The 15,934-nt window shown below is 42.0% G+C and overlaps 7 protein-coding genes across 7 annotated transcripts; 3 read left to right on the top strand and 4 right to left on the bottom strand.

Annotated features, from left to right (window-relative positions):
* Positions 1-1,402: 1,402 nt before the first annotated feature.
* On the top strand, positions 1,403-3,421 carry EAF02_008515 (uncharacterized protein; the record flags this gene model as incomplete). Its single annotated transcript, XM_038904563.1, has 2 exons — positions 1,403-1,851; positions 1,966-3,421. 2 exons carry the CDS (start codon positions 1,403-1,405, stop codon positions 3,419-3,421), a joined length of 1,905 nt encoding a protein of 634 aa, XP_038755620.1.
* Positions 3,422-3,592: 171 nt separating this feature from the next.
* On the top strand, positions 3,593-4,083 carry EAF02_008514 (uncharacterized protein; the record flags this gene model as incomplete). Its single annotated transcript, XM_038904562.1, has 2 exons — positions 3,593-3,988; positions 4,039-4,083. The coding sequence occupies 2 exons, from the start codon at positions 3,593-3,595 to the stop codon at positions 4,081-4,083; spliced, it is 441 nt and encodes a 146-aa protein (XP_038755619.1).
* Positions 4,084-4,195: 112 nt separating this feature from the next.
* On the top strand, positions 4,196-4,654 carry EAF02_008513 (uncharacterized protein; the record flags this gene model as incomplete). Its single annotated transcript, XM_038904561.1, has 1 exon — positions 4,196-4,654. The coding sequence occupies one exon, from the start codon at positions 4,196-4,198 to the stop codon at positions 4,652-4,654; it is 459 nt and encodes a 152-aa protein (XP_038755618.1).
* An 865-nt stretch (positions 4,655-5,519) lies between these two features.
* EAF02_008512 (uncharacterized protein) lies at positions 5,520-6,134 on the bottom strand (the record flags this gene model as incomplete). The annotated part of the gene is made up of 1 exon (XM_038904560.1): positions 5,520-6,134. The coding sequence occupies one exon, from the start codon at positions 6,132-6,134 to the stop codon at positions 5,520-5,522; it is 615 nt and encodes a 204-aa protein (XP_038755617.1).
* A 1,011-nt stretch (positions 6,135-7,145) lies between these two features.
* On the bottom strand, positions 7,146-8,078 carry EAF02_008511 (uncharacterized protein; the record flags this gene model as incomplete). The annotated part of the gene is made up of 4 exons (XM_038904559.1): positions 7,146-7,237; positions 7,413-7,470; positions 7,519-7,707; positions 7,767-8,078. The coding sequence occupies 4 exons, from the start codon at positions 8,076-8,078 to the stop codon at positions 7,146-7,148; spliced, it is 651 nt and encodes a 216-aa protein (XP_038755616.1).
* Positions 8,079-9,272: 1,194 nt separating this feature from the next.
* On the bottom strand, positions 9,273-10,031 carry EAF02_008510 (uncharacterized protein; the record flags this gene model as incomplete). The annotated part of the gene is made up of 1 exon (XM_038904558.1): positions 9,273-10,031. One exon carries the CDS (start codon positions 10,029-10,031, stop codon positions 9,273-9,275), a length of 759 nt encoding a protein of 252 aa, XP_038755615.1.
* Positions 10,032-13,290: 3,259 nt separating this feature from the next.
* On the bottom strand, positions 13,291-15,148 carry EAF02_008509 (uncharacterized protein; the record flags this gene model as incomplete). Its single annotated transcript, XM_038904557.1, has 3 exons — positions 13,291-13,325; positions 13,386-14,917; positions 14,970-15,148. The coding sequence occupies 3 exons, from the start codon at positions 15,146-15,148 to the stop codon at positions 13,291-13,293; spliced, it is 1,746 nt and encodes a 581-aa protein (XP_038755614.1).
* Between the last annotated feature and the right edge of the window lie 786 nt (positions 15,149-15,934).

Genomic DNA, 15,934 nt, shown 5'->3' with positions numbered 1-15,934 from the left:
GTGTTTCAGTTAGTTGACTATGTACATGATGCGTAACTAAAAGAAGTCATAAGCTATGCATGAGCGGGGTTGTTCGATCATTCATCTCTCCGTTCCAGAAAGCATCAAAATAGTATCAAAAACACGAGAAATATGGATTTCTGTCATGGCAGCTTTTCTGGGTGGATCTTTGAGAATTGTTGCGCGATAAGAAAGAGGGGTTGTGGAATTGGATGTTGACATGGGGAATGGCAATGAAAACGTGCCTGGATACCTCACGTATAATTTGTCAAGCGTATTTATAAATTCTAGGATATAATGAGAGGGTAAAGTTTCAAGACTTTGATACTTGGAGATTTATAAGATAACTCAAGCATTGGGATTCTGCGACGTGTGAACGCGGCGCAAGATAAATACAAGCTACTGGTGCGAGTGAGCACTTCCAAAACTTCAACAATCAATCATATGATCCGAGAGGAAGAATATAACGTAAATTATCGAAAGCTGATGTTCTTCTTTCTTCACGATGATTCTAGGCTTGCAATACTTCGCTCGCCGATTGCATCTGCGTTTGAGGAGTGATTTGTAAGAAAGCTTTCTCCAACTTGGCTTCCTGGATCTCGTTCAGACAAAAAAAACTACACTTACTGTCAGGTCTTTTGAACATTTATCGCATGAGGGTTACAAGATCTTCCTGGTCTTAGAAGGTCTGAAGAAGAGGTTGTCGAGGAAAGTCACGTGATAGCGTGATTCCTCCTTGGTGGGTGCAAACGCACGGCTTCTACTCGTATTGCTTGCGGTTTTCAGATCGCAACGCAACGTCTCATTTGCATCCTTCTATTCAAGTCTCAGAATTTTAATGCTTCTATTTTTCATTCGAGGCAATGTGGCTCTGTTCTCAACAAAGGGATGTTTGTTATGTCAAAGGCCCATTTTAAGAGACGCTGTATGCTCAGCCAGTCTGGACTGCAGTCAATTACGGATTTTGAAGATACTATATCGAAAAAAGCCTAAAACCCTATTCGTCCTGCCAGTAATAAAAATGGAGGGGTGGTACAAAATGCGAAATGCAAATGTGACGACTTGGCATCCAAAACCACCAAGATCATATTAGCAGCTCGTTAGATAATTGGCTGATTGAGGATATTGATAGGCTCTGGTCATCCAAAATATAGGAAGTGCGCAGATATTGTGTGCGCCTGCATATATCTCGGGCAATGATTCGCCACAAGATACCAGGAAGTTGAAGTGTCCGAAGCTGACATATATCATGGTCTTGTTTCTGTTGCACATATCATCTTGAATCCACAGCCTCATCATACAATTGTTGAACCAGCTCATCAACTTCAATATATCTAAATTACCATAAAGTATTGCTGTCGACAGTCAACACTATTTATTAGAATATTCCTCTCGGGGAAACATGGACCCAATTACAGCCTTAGGAGTCGCGGCAGCTGTGATACAGTTCATTGATTACAGCACAGGAATAGCTTTGAAAGGAAGAGAGGTTTATAAGTCTGGAGAGCTTGGGGCCAATGTTGAACTTGGGGAGGCGACAAATCGCTTGCAAAACTTAGTCGAGCCGTTAAGGAGCTCTCTTCATTCAAAAATTCAAAACGCACCTTCGCCTTCACCAGCGGATGCCGATCGAGCCCTCAAAGATATCTGCACTAAATGCATCGACTTGTCTGAGGAACTTAGCGGTATTCTTGACTCCCTAAAGCTCAATCTAAGCGTTAAGCATCCAAGGCTAGCAAGCTTCCAACAAGCAGTCAGGGCTGTTTGGAATGATGAAAAGATACAAGGGTTGAAAAGTCGTTTGGGTGATTTGCGTAGCAATCTCGAGACACATGTTCTTGTTGACTTGAGGTAAGGCCATGATCTTCTGAGCTAGTGAGATTAAAAGTGACTCGCGTACTCTTTACCGGCCCCTTCATTCATACAATCGAATCAAACTTATTTAGTACTAACAGGGCCATTTAGATATCGAATGATCGAAGTCAAGCTCGAACAGGAAAACAATTTCAAAACGCTTGATAAAGCATTGCAAGCAATAATGCAAGACGTCCTAGACAATCACCAGAGTAGTTTAACTAAGTTTGAGCAAAACTTCAATCACTTGAGATTGTCGCAGGAGAAAGAGCATTCGCACACTCGCAGTGTGCTTGTCGATCAACAAGCATCGAGGCATCGGCGTCAGGCGGAATTAAGTATTCTTGAAAGTCTCAAGTTTTCATCGATGAATCTTCGGCATGAGACGATTGCTGAAGCACATCAGCAAACTTTTGAGTGGATATTTTGCGATCCCGAAATTGAACATAAACCATGGAGCAATTTCAGCGAATGGCTGAAAAACGAGAATGGCATCTACTGGATTCATGGCAAACCTGGATGTGGAAAGTCAACCTTAATGAGATTTATTGTCGATGATTCTCGATCTCGTGGATACGCAGAAACATGGGCACATAATACTCCCCTGGAGACACCATCTTTTTTCTTCTGGAACAGTGGTGATGAAGCTCAAAGATCGCAATCTGGCTTACTTCGAAGTCTACTTTACGAGATTCTTGAGAAACATTGCACTCTCATACCCGAAGTATTTCCCAAGGAATGGAAGACCGCATTCGAGAATACCCTGCATAATGTCCCTATTCTGGCAACAAACTGGTCACTACCTGTACTGAAAAAGTCATTCCGGACATTGATCGAGAAAACGTCGGGAACACTATCATTTTGCTTCTTCATTGATGGTTTGGATGAATACGAAGGAGATTATTGGGATATTGCAGATTACTTTTACGAACTATCCGAATCGAAACACGCGAAATTTTGCTTATCCAGCCGGCCTGAAATTGGATTTTTGGATACATTCGGAAGCGTGCCCCAACTAAAGCTCCATGACCTAACGGCGTCTGACATTACAATCTACGTTCGAAATAGATTGGAGAATAACTTACAGATGCGACTTCTGATGAATACTAGTCCGTCGGATGCGTCGGCGCTGATAACCAACGTCGTGTATGATGGGAATGGGGTGTTCTTATGGGTTAGACTGGTCGTCAATTCTTTACTGAATGGCCTCCGAAAAAGGGATGATGTTTCAACGCTCAGAGCTCGCCTACAAGAAACTCCAAAGGAGATTGATGACCTCTATGACCGTATTTTATCGTCCATTGATCGAATACACATGGTAGAGGCCTCGAAGATATTTCAACTAGAAAAGGGTGCAAGGGTACTCTTGTCAAAAATCAATTTTCTAGATTTCTATGCTGCCTACAAATTGAGCTTTAAGTCTTTCAGTCAAGCTATACTTGCAGACGAAACTTCCTGCTTTCGCCAAATGTCCCTCGAGGATTGCGGGGAGGATCTCGCCCATGTGTTACGTACCCGGTGTGGAGGGCTTTTGGAATTGGCCAAGAGCATAGGCGATGTGAATTAAATTCATAGAACCGCTCGGGAATACATACAAAAGCCCAAGACATGGGAAATACTCCTTACTCATACATCAGACCTGGAATTCAATCCATGGTTTACTTGGTCAATTTTCTATTTAAACTTAGTCAAGGCGGGTACGAAGGATAATTCGCTTCTTTCGACAAGTATAATAGAAATGGGAAAAAATTGGAGAGGTATTTGGAGTCGCTTCATCTGGAACCTACGCAGAGTTGCCTCAACCAAGGCCAAAAGCCATATCCCCCAGTTGGTTGAGGAATTTGATAGAGCCGCTCAGCAGTATTCGGATTCTCTTAAACCATCTACTAACCAGCTGGAATATTGGTATGAGTCTAACTTTAAACCTACTCATATTGATCGTAATAATGTTACTTGTACCACCTACGATGAAAGTTTTCCTCGTCATGATGTCTCCAAGGGCGACAGGGCGGATTTATGGAGTACGATGAACTTACTCTCGGCATGTGTTGAATATGGTGTATCTACTTATGTTGAGATGAAGATAATATCAGACCCGTCTCTGATGCGACTGAAATATGATCCTCCTCTGATGGTAGTCTGCTTTGGTTATTTTACATTTGACTTTATATCAAGCTTACACAGTTTAAGATTACTGGTGTTTCTGTTGGAAAACAACGCCAATTTTAATGATATATATTACGGTCACAGTTTGTGGAAAATATTTCTTCACCTTGTGCATACTAAATTCATTTCTTTTGGGTTCCATACTCTTAATGTAATTTTTCGGGCACTGGAAATCATGCTCCAGCGCGGAGCCGATGTTGAAGCGTGTTGTATTGGAGAAAATATGACATGGTATGAAGTGTTTCCCGATCAACTAGATCGTTATAGAGCTTTAGAACAACACTGCAAACAGCCGCTTGAATGCAAGGCTTTTGCTGACATCGGTTCGAGCAATCCGAGCGACGACAGCGCAAGCCATATCAGCGAAAACTATAACGAGCCATGGGAAGTACGACATTCCTTGGAACTTATCATTAAGGATGTATTTGAAGAAAAGCGACCGGACCTTTCAGCGAACCTACTAAGCCTAGTTGCGCAAAAGAAGGCTGAGAAACTAGCCATTGAAAAGCAGAGTCGAAATCAAACACCTAGCTCATCTAGCGGGAATAAAGGACGGAAACAAAAGCAGAGAAACAGGAAGAAAGGCAAAGGAAAGCGTGGTCAGATTGCTTTGGCAGATGATTCTGATTACTGAAAGGATCGAAAGAAAGGATTATTTTGATGGTTCGGCCTGGTATACTTCGAAGGGATTGGATGAATATGTGTATTGTGGAAAATACGGAGCAATCACTCCAACAAAGTGCTGTGCTTCTGGGTCCCATGGAGATGTTACAAAGCATCCTTCTTGAATTCGATCCGAAACTTGAGGAACTTCTTCTCGTGGATAAAGGGGTATTCGTTTGATATGTTGAAGATTTTATGTTTTAAAGTTGTGAAAGCTCGGGTTTTTATTGTTCTTCTGCGGCGTAATGATCGAGGTTATTTTGTGGGCGTGTCAAGACCGTTAAGTAATCATTCCATCCTGGAACATATTGCCTCGATCAAGATGTTGATGAGATGATCTAGTGATCCAGTCTAACGTCGCTCGGGCTGCGAGAATATCACTTCACGTGACTCTACGTTCATCAAAAAAACGTTTCCTCTTTCTCACTGTGACTATAGAAGACTTGTATGTAACCTCTTCATAATTGCAGAGTAGTAATTTATCAGGAAAACTAGTATTCTCGGCGTTGCTGGGAAGAAATCATGGATGTCATGTGGTTACATGCACTTGGCGGGGTCGATCGTGATCGGATTCGTCTTCGTCTATGCAAAACTGTTGGTAAAAAGTTATATCTATCAAAGCAGAAAGCTGTCCAACATCTAATTTTTATTTATTATATTCCTACAAACTCTTACTCCACAAACTAAAGTTGATTCGATTCGAACATTCCTTGTTGATTTCCTTCAGTTTTCCTGTTCCGTCTACAGCTTCAGGTCCATCCGTTCAGATGATTCGAGCTCCTCATAATCTACATTATTCTCGATCAACAAACACCACATCATCCAACATCCATTATTTACCATCTCTTTCTCCTCATACCGCCACCACCCCGTCCAACCCTCATAATCTCATCCAACGCAATCCAAAACCAAAATTTCTTCAAATATTCCCACCCCTGCCTCTTCGTTCGCTCTGGCGTAACACTCCAACCCACTATCCACAATGCCGCGATGACCACACTGACCACACCCCTCCTGATAAGTTCTACTCCTGCCCATTCAGCCGCTATCAATCCCAACCCTTCCATCAACACATATTCCCAATATTTCGAAGGTTGGTATATCCAGATCACATCTCCAGTTGATTGTACGATATTTCCGTTTGAGATCATTGTACGATTACCAGTCGGGAGAATTATGGCAATGGGATAAGCTTGCACCGCAACTTGCCATTGAAAAAACATGGCTGCGAAGAGGAGTGCGCCGGCGAGAATTCGATCGAGGAATAACGAGCCTTCGATTGAGGAGGTGAGCCATGCTATTGGACTGAACGGAGTTGCAGTAGTATAAAGAAGAACAATCATAGCCACAGCAGAAAACTTTCGAGAGCCGGTCGATTTCAGGATTTGGCTGGAGGCACCTGTAGGCATGCTAGGCATGGGGCTACTTTGAGGTTCTGCTTGTTTGACCATCTTGTCTTCGGATGAACAATTGTCGCTCTGTCTGTTTGTTTCTCAAAGCTATTGCTACTCATATTGCACACCAGCGTGCGCAACCTTTCTTCTTAAACTCATGATTTTGGATACTCATCGTGGTGTGGGTCGCATTGCTGCCTTGAAGATATTCCGTATTTGGTCGAAATTGCGGCACAGCTGCCTACAGGAACATTTTTTACGGCGTAGTCACCGAGTGCACCTATAAATGATATTGAACTATCGCAAAAATCATAATTTTCTGGCAATTCCCTGCTTACTGCAAGGCAGAAATGACACTTATGGAGCAAATATTGTAAGGCAATTGGAAGTTCCTTCGTATTCATGAAATTAGACGACTACCTCATATATAATCGACGATTCGCAGTGCTCCTCGTGTACTGTGGTCGTAATCACTCACAATTCCAATTAGCTTTGCAATGCTCTCGGATTCGTTGCCTTTGAATTTCAGTATGGTGGTATTCAAGTCAGATTGTGCTCAACATGGTGGTGCCGAAATTTATGCTTATTACCTACTTAGGTAGGTATGTAAGATTATCGGTCGCCAATAGATACCGAATCATACATGGGATTATGACGATGGCGTCATTCTTTTCAGATATTCAGAGTTTATCGAAAGAATTTGTACTTACTTGTTTCTACGTCTATATCTACAATCAATTCCTGGACCGATCATCATTTTTCATCACGTACCACGTCTGTTGATGAAGCACTGAATGCTCAGTTTTTGGTACCTTGTTGTCTATCAAACTGAATACCTTGGTAACATCCAATACTGCGTTGGTAAAGGGGAGACTTACACACTGCCGCGTCAAGTAACATGTAGAACGGTAAAATGAAGAACTTGGTGTAGCAGATAGTTGGTCGGTCTGGAAAAGTTGTACGATTAGCGCATTATATATGTCTCCTTTATCTGAACCCTATAAGTTGAATCTTAGTATTAGAGAGTTCTTCGGGTCTCTCATAACTTTCTAAATTCTCAGTAGATTATTAAATGTCAAAATTTGAACATGTTGCGTTCACATCAAACAATTCATATCGCATCAATACAACTCGAAGCAATCTCGGGTCTTTAGCAATAACTTAATTTTATTAGCTTTATATTTTCCCTATGACTCCGATGCCATCTATCATGTACGACTTACCTGTGAATTACTTTACCTTTTGGGGGAGGGGACTTACCTATATAATTATATCTCACCTTTCCTTTTCCTTTTCCTCCATCGGAGATTCCGCCTTGTTATCCTTTAAACTTACCGGTTCCCTCCTCTTCTTTCTTACCTACCAATAAACTCCTATACTCTGAGGTTTCCTTCTATTTATCTTCCTTACAATTCCTTCTATTCCACCCCACCTAACCAACATGTCTCCCATGCAAAAGCACATCCTCCCAGCCATCCTCCCAGCCATCCTCCCTCATCCTCTCCCTACTCCTCTCCCTCATCCTTCCCGCCATCTCAATCGCCTCCCTCTCCCTCATCTGTCTCACCCTCTCGCGCTCCAAATCCCCCTCTCCCTCTCCAACTCCTTCCTCTCCTTCCTCTTCCGCATACTCTTACAAATACAACACCTAATCACACAATACGCCACAAAAACCGCTACGATAATCACCGTGATGATCGCAGTAAGACTCCCAGAAGGACGAGTAAATACTCCTTTATCGGCGGTAGATGTTGCTGATGCGGTGGCGGTGCTAGAGATGGTAGAACTGGTTTTGGATATGATGGAGGTGGAGAATGTGGAGATGGGGATGCTTTTGGGGGCGGAAGTGGATTTTGGAGGGAGGATTTCGATAGAGGGGATTCTGGTGGCGGAGGCGGTTTCGATGGCTTTGGCGACGGTGAGGGGGAGGAGTGTTGTGATGGATGCAGGTGGGTTGAGGAGGCTTGAGGCGCTTGTTTGTGGGGGTGGTGCGGGCGCCATGTTGTTGTTGTTGTTGTTTTGAGTTTGGTTTCTTCTTGAGTGTGTTTTGGATCTTTATATTTTTATACTTTTGTTTCTTCGTTTGCTGGAGAAGTATATATATAGGAGCGAGTGTATAAGCAAAGTGATTGCCTTTCTATTTTATTTATCAATTTGTATATTTCTATATTTTGTTTTGTAGTATAGCAAAATCAAGAATGGATACATGAACCCGCAAGGACGGGAAGGTATATATAAGATAACTCAAGACGTCGATTAAGAATCGCACAATGGGAATAAAGACTCTTTATTACATTCCTCTCCATTGTACGCAACAGAGAAAGAAAAGAAGTTTTCCATTACAAGAGCTCTTTGATAGAGATGCTCTAGAAAGCAGTGATGAGGGTCTTTGTAGGCTGACAATGGAGAATTCGTTTATATTGCAAAGGGCTTTGTGAGAGGACAGAAGAGAAAAAGGAATATCAAAGATTGCTTTGTTGAGAAATATATCTCAAGGATAGGAGAGATATTCTTAGCAACGATTTTGAGAGGTGAAAGAAAATGATATGTGTACTGGATTGGATAAGATATTTGTTCATCTAGGTATTCTATATTCGATCTCACCAGTACATATATTTCGATTCCTCAAAACTCGCCTCTATAAATACTTACCTATTGTTAGGTATGGAAAAAACGTGAAGGCTACCTAACCAAGTACCCGACAACAAAAGGAAAAATATAATATACAAAGAAAATTCATTTTCCAATCTATTTCCCCCTCACCAAGTGGATCGCTCACAACTCGGTACTTACTTCGAACCTCACTTGGTTTTGTTTCTCTATGTTGGAGGTATGATTATAAATTAATATATGTATGTGTAGATGTATAGAGATAAGTAAGGATGCGTGCATCGCACCATCACTGTTGCTTAAAAAATTAAGCACTATCAAGCTAGTTATGCAAATTCCGCTATCAAATTCCAAACGTATCCTATGGTATCATTTCCTGCGTTCCCGTTCCCGTTCCCATTCCCATCCCATTCTATCCCTTCCCTTCCCGAACCATCAAACTGTCCATCAAAAATTCAAAATCCCATACAGAAATGAGGGGTAGTTCAATTCAGGACACATGACATCTCGTCAGTATATGGATGAATCATCCAGTGAATTCCAATCTGACTCAAAAGTACCCTGTAATGAATAACACCACTCATCCTACACAAATTTGATCTCTTTATCTTCCAAATATGCTGAATCGCCTCTTTCTCGCCCCATATACACCGTTCCATTAACCTCGATCCTATGCCATGCATTTCCTGCATTCGCGTTTCCATTCACATTCGTGGAACTTGCATTTCCACTTCCCATGGTATCACCCCCTCTCAAACTCTCCGTCCTCCACTCACTCTTCTCCTCATCCCCACTCCTCTCCCTCGAATGATACGACGGAACCGGACTCTCCGTCCCCACCATCTCTTCTTTCCATGCCGCCCTCTCAGACCAGTGATTATCCCTCGCACTCTGCCTCTCATACTCCATCTCCAACTCCCTCTTCTCATCCATCGAATCCACACTCCCCGAACTCTCTGGCCTCGCTGGGAATGGTCTGCTAATCTCACTTTTCCTCACCGTCCCATTTCTACCCACACCCAATTTACTCCCGTTTCTCGCAACTCCATTTGCGTCGCCTCCCAAAACCTTCCCCATCATTTCATTCTTGGCTCTCTCTTCCTCCTCACGTTCCTTTTCCTTGGCTTTGGCGAGTTTCTTCTGTATCCGCTTGCCGCGACATACTAAACACCATGTCAAAATCCCGGTGATAATAGCAATAGCGGCGATGAAAGCGAGGATGGTACCCCAGAAATTAAATTGCACCTGCCAGAATCCTTCACTGGAGATGGAAGTAGGAGGGGATTCCGCGCGGGTAGTGAGGGATCGGGCGTTGAGAGTGGAGGAAAGGTATGGAATATACATGGTGGCTTGATGTGGTGTTTATGACGTTCCCGATGTAACGAGTGGGCAGGATATGTATCTTGTTCTCCGCAAGTAAATTTGTACAAAGTCGATCGGACCGATTGATCAACCTGAAAGGTAAATGATATGCTATCCAGCAATGCGAAAGTAATCTCTTGTAAGTTCGGAAATCAAATGTTGATCCAGCAATACTGAATAGGTAAAATGTAAAGTGTCCAAAATAATATTGAAAGAAGTTCCAATCAGTTCCAAAGTTCAAACTAAGTTCCAACCCCCGGGGTGGTATCAATAACTTTATGATTTGGTTCCCAGGCTGAGTCAAAGAAATCTATTTCGCAGTGGGCGAAGATTCACACAAAGACTTTGTGTTGTGATCTTGTGATGTCGATGTTCGTGATAGGTCTAGTTGAGATGATATATTCTTGACCCCCTCTCTGAAAGGAAATATTTTTCTCAAAGAAACCGAAACGGGGGTTGAAAGAATGTGGGTTTGTTGGAGTGATGGTTGAAAAACTGGATAAAGAGATATCTATCAGATAATCTCCCCTTGTGTAGTGTTATGCTGTAATGTCTTGAGCTCGAGCCTGTCGAGTCGATAAAGAAGTTGTACAAGTTGTATTGTATGCGTTGTAAATGTTGTACAAAGAGTATCTCAAGGAAGAAATTCCCTTTCCAATTCCCAGAAGACTAATCTCGTCAAGAGATACAGTAATGATATCTGTAATGAATCCCCTCTTCAAATCTTTTTCTAAAATTTCCCACTCATAAAATAATCTCTCCTTGGAATAAAAAGAAAATGTTCCACAAAACCAGTAATATCAAAACAACAGGACAAGAAGATCAGACGAACAGACCAAGGGGAAATTGAAACGAAACAGGAATTCACCCATCTTCATATATCGTCAATCACCCTCTCAAAATTCAGTTATTGCATATCCACCTAACGCATTGTCTCATTCAACTGCACTTAGTACGGCTTGCCACTTGCTAAGCCCACCCAATCACAATCTTCCCTCCTCATCAAGAATGAAAACAAAAGGTATAGAAAAAGTTAATCAATATGCCACGACGCCATTAAGCTTAATCGCCATTCTCGGGCTGGCTCCGTCGTGTTTACGGAGTCGTCGTTCGCGATATACAGTATCCATCCTGGCAGTCTTTCGAGAAGAGAGAATACCAAGGCCGGCGTTCGATATCTGAACGGATATACGCCGAGACGTGCAGACTTTGTGAGACTGAGATATGTAAGTTCTCCGTACCGGGTTCTGTATATCTCCACCAACATCCAAGCTCTCCTGGGTCCTCTATAACCCTTTCTTGTTTTATGCACCCATTCTTGCTCCAAACCTTTTCCATAAGTAGTCACCACCTCCATTTATCCCTCCGACAATCCCCCAATGCAGTAACACATCTCCATAATCCAATGATCTCCCATACACGGAGACAAGCGCACGACACTTCAAACTCTCCACCACTTCTTCAAATATATGATCATCACCCCCTGACGCCGTTTCCCCTCCAAGCCACCATTGTCTCCCGTCCCATCTCTCATTTAAAATTCATCCACCCATACTTACGATTTCGAAACCTCAATGTAAGCTTGGCATCGCGCTTGGCGTCCCCAATTGGCTCCCATCCAATCTTACACCGAGACCATCCTGGCCAATCTTCACTTGCGCATTCTAACCGATGCCAAGATAGATCCATGTGCTTGGACTTTCCAACTCCACCCGAAATAATGAAACGGGTGATTCGGAACAACACAACTGATCTTGACATTCACGAGAAAGAACGAGATCCGGAAAAAAAGTATTCTCAAAAGAAACTGGAAAGGAAATCAGAAGAGTAAAAAGAGCAAGAAATCCGAACATCGAACCACGTACACAAATTCACAATACATACTTGGACTCTGCATTACACGCCTTCAAATGACAAAAAGTCAAATAAGATAGTCTTCCATTTACACCCCACCCATCCTAGGATCAAAAATAAATGATATTAACCAGAACGACAACCAATTTCCAAAGAATCATTTAAGCTTCGTTTTCGAAATCAATATACATAATAAAACCCTAGAAGCGATCTAAAGGAAAGTAATTGTAGAATTGTAGAATCATACATTACCGAATCTCAGAATCTCACCTAAGGTCGAGCTACCTACCACACAAAGGGGAGAAAATCCAATTGGCCACCACTCAAGGGTACAGGGTCCTTTTCAAACTTCATACATACAATTCAACAGGTAGTAAGTAGCAGAATAAATATAAATACCGATCCTTAGCAACTCCCCCTTTGTATCATTTTCTCAGTACAAACTAGGTAGGTACAAATTACAAAATATCCAACTCTCACATTATCACGTGTAATGTCATTATCTGATCTCAATGATTCCTCACGAGCTCATGCTGCCCAAAAGTACATACACTCAGTACATCTCTACCACTGCGAGAACCAAACCCATCCATCCATTCATCCCCTTGTAGTTCACCATCTTGATTCTTGCAACACACATATCCAGCTTCGAACTTTCATGAATACTTTCTAGCTGCACAAGTACCGCGAGTCCCTTTACATACCTACAGGAAAGATAGATACGTAATTTTCCCTCGAGAAATCTAGAAACTCACACCCAATCTTCCCAACATTCAGATCACCATCCACAGTCAACCACATAACAACCAACGTACTCGAGAATAACTAACAAACCACAAAACCCCCTCCTCAAAATTTCAAGTCTCAAATTTCAAAATTCTCAAAGTCCAACTCCCAATTCTTCATCTCTATAAAAAAGCAATCATAATTTTATAACTATTAATACAAATAAATCTTTGCAATCTTAATACCTGGTACTATGCATAAAAATCACAACCACAACCACAACCATAATAATAATCGAAATATATAATAACATATTTTTCATATGTTGATTGATATCTTGCGCCCTGCGCACTCATCGTCCATTCATCCATCCATGTTTCTCATGAACCAACCAATCTAATAAATATCTCTTCTCCCTCTTCTCCCTCCTCTTTTCCTCCATCTCCGATCCAAATCAAAACCCAAACCCCCCATCACATACAACCCATAAAGGAAACAATATAGTTCAAAAAGGAGGGTATTTCAGAAATGAATGAAAAATGGTATATGTATGCATCTATGGATATAAGATGGACGTCAAATAAATGAAGCCAAGCTGCTTCGTAACGCATGCAGCTGCCCTTTGAATCGTACCCAGTGGCACGTGAAGTTGTCGTAACGATTAGAAATTTTCTTTACCCCAGCAGAAATTGAATCCTATTCCAGTATTAGTACATTGTATCAATGTGAAAAAGGAGATAAATGGAAAGTACTAACCAGGCTCACTGTACATATTACACTTGATATGCAACTGACTACCCAACACCTTTGGTCCACAGAAAAACACACCCGCTTCACTGGGACTATGAATCTTCCTCACACTCTTGAAAATCATATCCCAATTAGGTCTTCCAAAATTGGTTGGTGCTCTCAAACCTGTAATCGCATCACGATCTGCATTTGCATCATTAATCATGATATTTGTCGCATCATCCACCTTAATCTTAGCCGTCAAATACGTATGAATCTCAATCCTGTTATCCATATCCTGAGCTTCGATTGCCAATAAAAGAGAACGGAACCATTCGAAAGAACCGAAGTCACGACAAATCCAGAAGAAATAGACTTTTCCGAGACGCGTCTTCTTTTGAGGATAGTTCATGCGGTACCAGATGGATTTGAGAATCGAGGCAAAAGGAGTAACACCAATACCGGCACCACAAAGCATAGCGACTTCGAATTTGAAAACATCCTCAGAGGCGGAACCGAATGGACCATCGACATAGACACGGGGTAAGATGCGACGAATAGCCGAATCAGCTCCATCAGATCCTGGTGAGCCTTGATTGACACCAACAACTTGAGATCCTCCCTTTCCATCCTTTGGCTTATCGAATTCACATCCAAGGGCTTTGCCAACAGCTCTAGTAAAATCTCCTACCATTCTAATATGAATGGAAATATAATCTTCTTCGGGAGCCGATGTGAGAGTGAAAGGATGGTATTGATAAATCGAGACCTCGGGACAACAGAAGAAGATATATTGACCAGCTCTTGTCTTTGTATTCTCTTTCTTGATCTGAATTTCGCAAACGTTGGAAGGATGTTGAACAACCTTCGAAACATAGGTCTTATGCTTCCCGCGGATTTCACGTGCAATACGTTCAGCGAGGTAAATGTAACCACCATACATCCAGTATTGCCAGAAGACACCAATAGCCGATGTACCAACACTAACACAGTAAGGTGCGGTATCTGGTTGAATCATGCAGAAAGCTCCGTGGACGGACCAGAATACAAAGAAGATGACGAAAAAGTGATGGGTATACCAAAAACGTTCAAAGTTTGCCCGACGATACTTTTCGTATGAAGTAATAGCCATAGCCATAAGAGCGACCAGCATAACATACCCAGTCCATCCAGGTCCACTAACAAAGTTGGCAAGGAGGAAACCACCAATACCGAGATTATTCTTTGCTGAAATTTGAGCAAAGTTGTTCCAATGCGCAATAGTGTGTACCCAAGAGAAGAATACAATAGACCAAGCTGTAAGCATATGGAATGTGATATTCTTATCAAATTGTACAATGCCGTTCAAAGGAGTTTGACGTGCCAAAGAGATCAAAGTACGACAAACCGGAAACAAAATCATAGCAACATCGAAATGTAGCGTCAAAGCAGCGGATCTAGCAATCGCATAGGTGACGGTAAATGTGCTTCGAGCAATGCCAAAACTATCCTTGAGCTGATAATTCAAGAAACCGAATGTGAAAACCATGACATGAAGTAAAGCGAAAACGAAGACGAAACTGAGATGATGTTAGTAACTCGATGCTTCCCACGATTCTAGTCACAACCCACAATCGTCGATATCCCTCGTTAACCATCCATCTGTCGAATCTCTCCCTCATCGTCAATTCCCTCGGCATTTCCGCCGTCATCTCACCAGACATCAACATTCTCGTCAATGGTGGCCATCTTGATCTCTCCGAAACCCTCACCGATCCCGTACTCATTCTATCATAAGCCTTTTCAGACATCTTAAACTTTGCGACCTAGAATCGTAACTTCTGAAGGTCTTTTTTTTATATAGAAAATTTCTTCCGTCTTCCTTCTCGTCCAAATTATACGTGGGTATCGTGGTAGTATTAAAGGGTAATATGATTCAGGACCTGCTGAATAGACAGAAGTTCCCAAAAGCAAGTAATCGTAAAAACGAAAGAAAATTATTTGAATGAACGTAAAAACGATAAAAGCCTGTTGAAAAACCCCCAAAAACTGTCAGTAACTGAGTTCATTCCAACTTGTGACATGATTGCCAGAGAAGTAATACAACCATCAACAAGACACTCGGCGTCCAAATTCAAAACGTACCTGTAATCAATGCCTGCACCGATGGCTGTCCCAAAATCAGCGAGTTAATATCGAAAGTTGTATGACTTCACTTTGCAGAGATCCCGAAAAGAAAAGACAAGAGAAATCCAAGAGAAGAGGTGTTCAGAGCAGAGAGGAAGAAACGAGGAAACTTTCTGCCAAGCAGAAGGAGGGAGGAAGGTAATGTCACAAAACATTCAGAACATCACGTTTATGCATGGGGAACAGGATGTGATGGCCTGACAATTAGATTCGTATGGAAGTGTCTGAGCATAACGTATAGAACAAATCCAGTCTCATGGGTTCGAGAGTCGAGAAACCAGCGTCTCTGAGTTGCAATGGGTGGTCGAGAGAGGGGCTTCGAAACAGTGATAGTGGTGGCCATCGTTGACTAGGGAGTTTAAGGTCTAGTCTCATCAGCTTTTTGGACGTGTGAGAGATGAAAATTCTTC

Source organism: Botrytis sinoallii (genome assembly GCF_014898435.1).
Source record: "Botrytis sinoallii strain Bc 23 chromosome Unknown BSIN_016, whole genome shotgun sequence".
NCBI lineage: Eukaryota > Fungi > Ascomycota > Leotiomycetes > Helotiales > Sclerotiniaceae > Botrytis > Botrytis sinoallii.
Note: the sequence above shows the minus strand (reverse complement) of the source record. Positions and strands in the feature narration are given on the sequence as shown.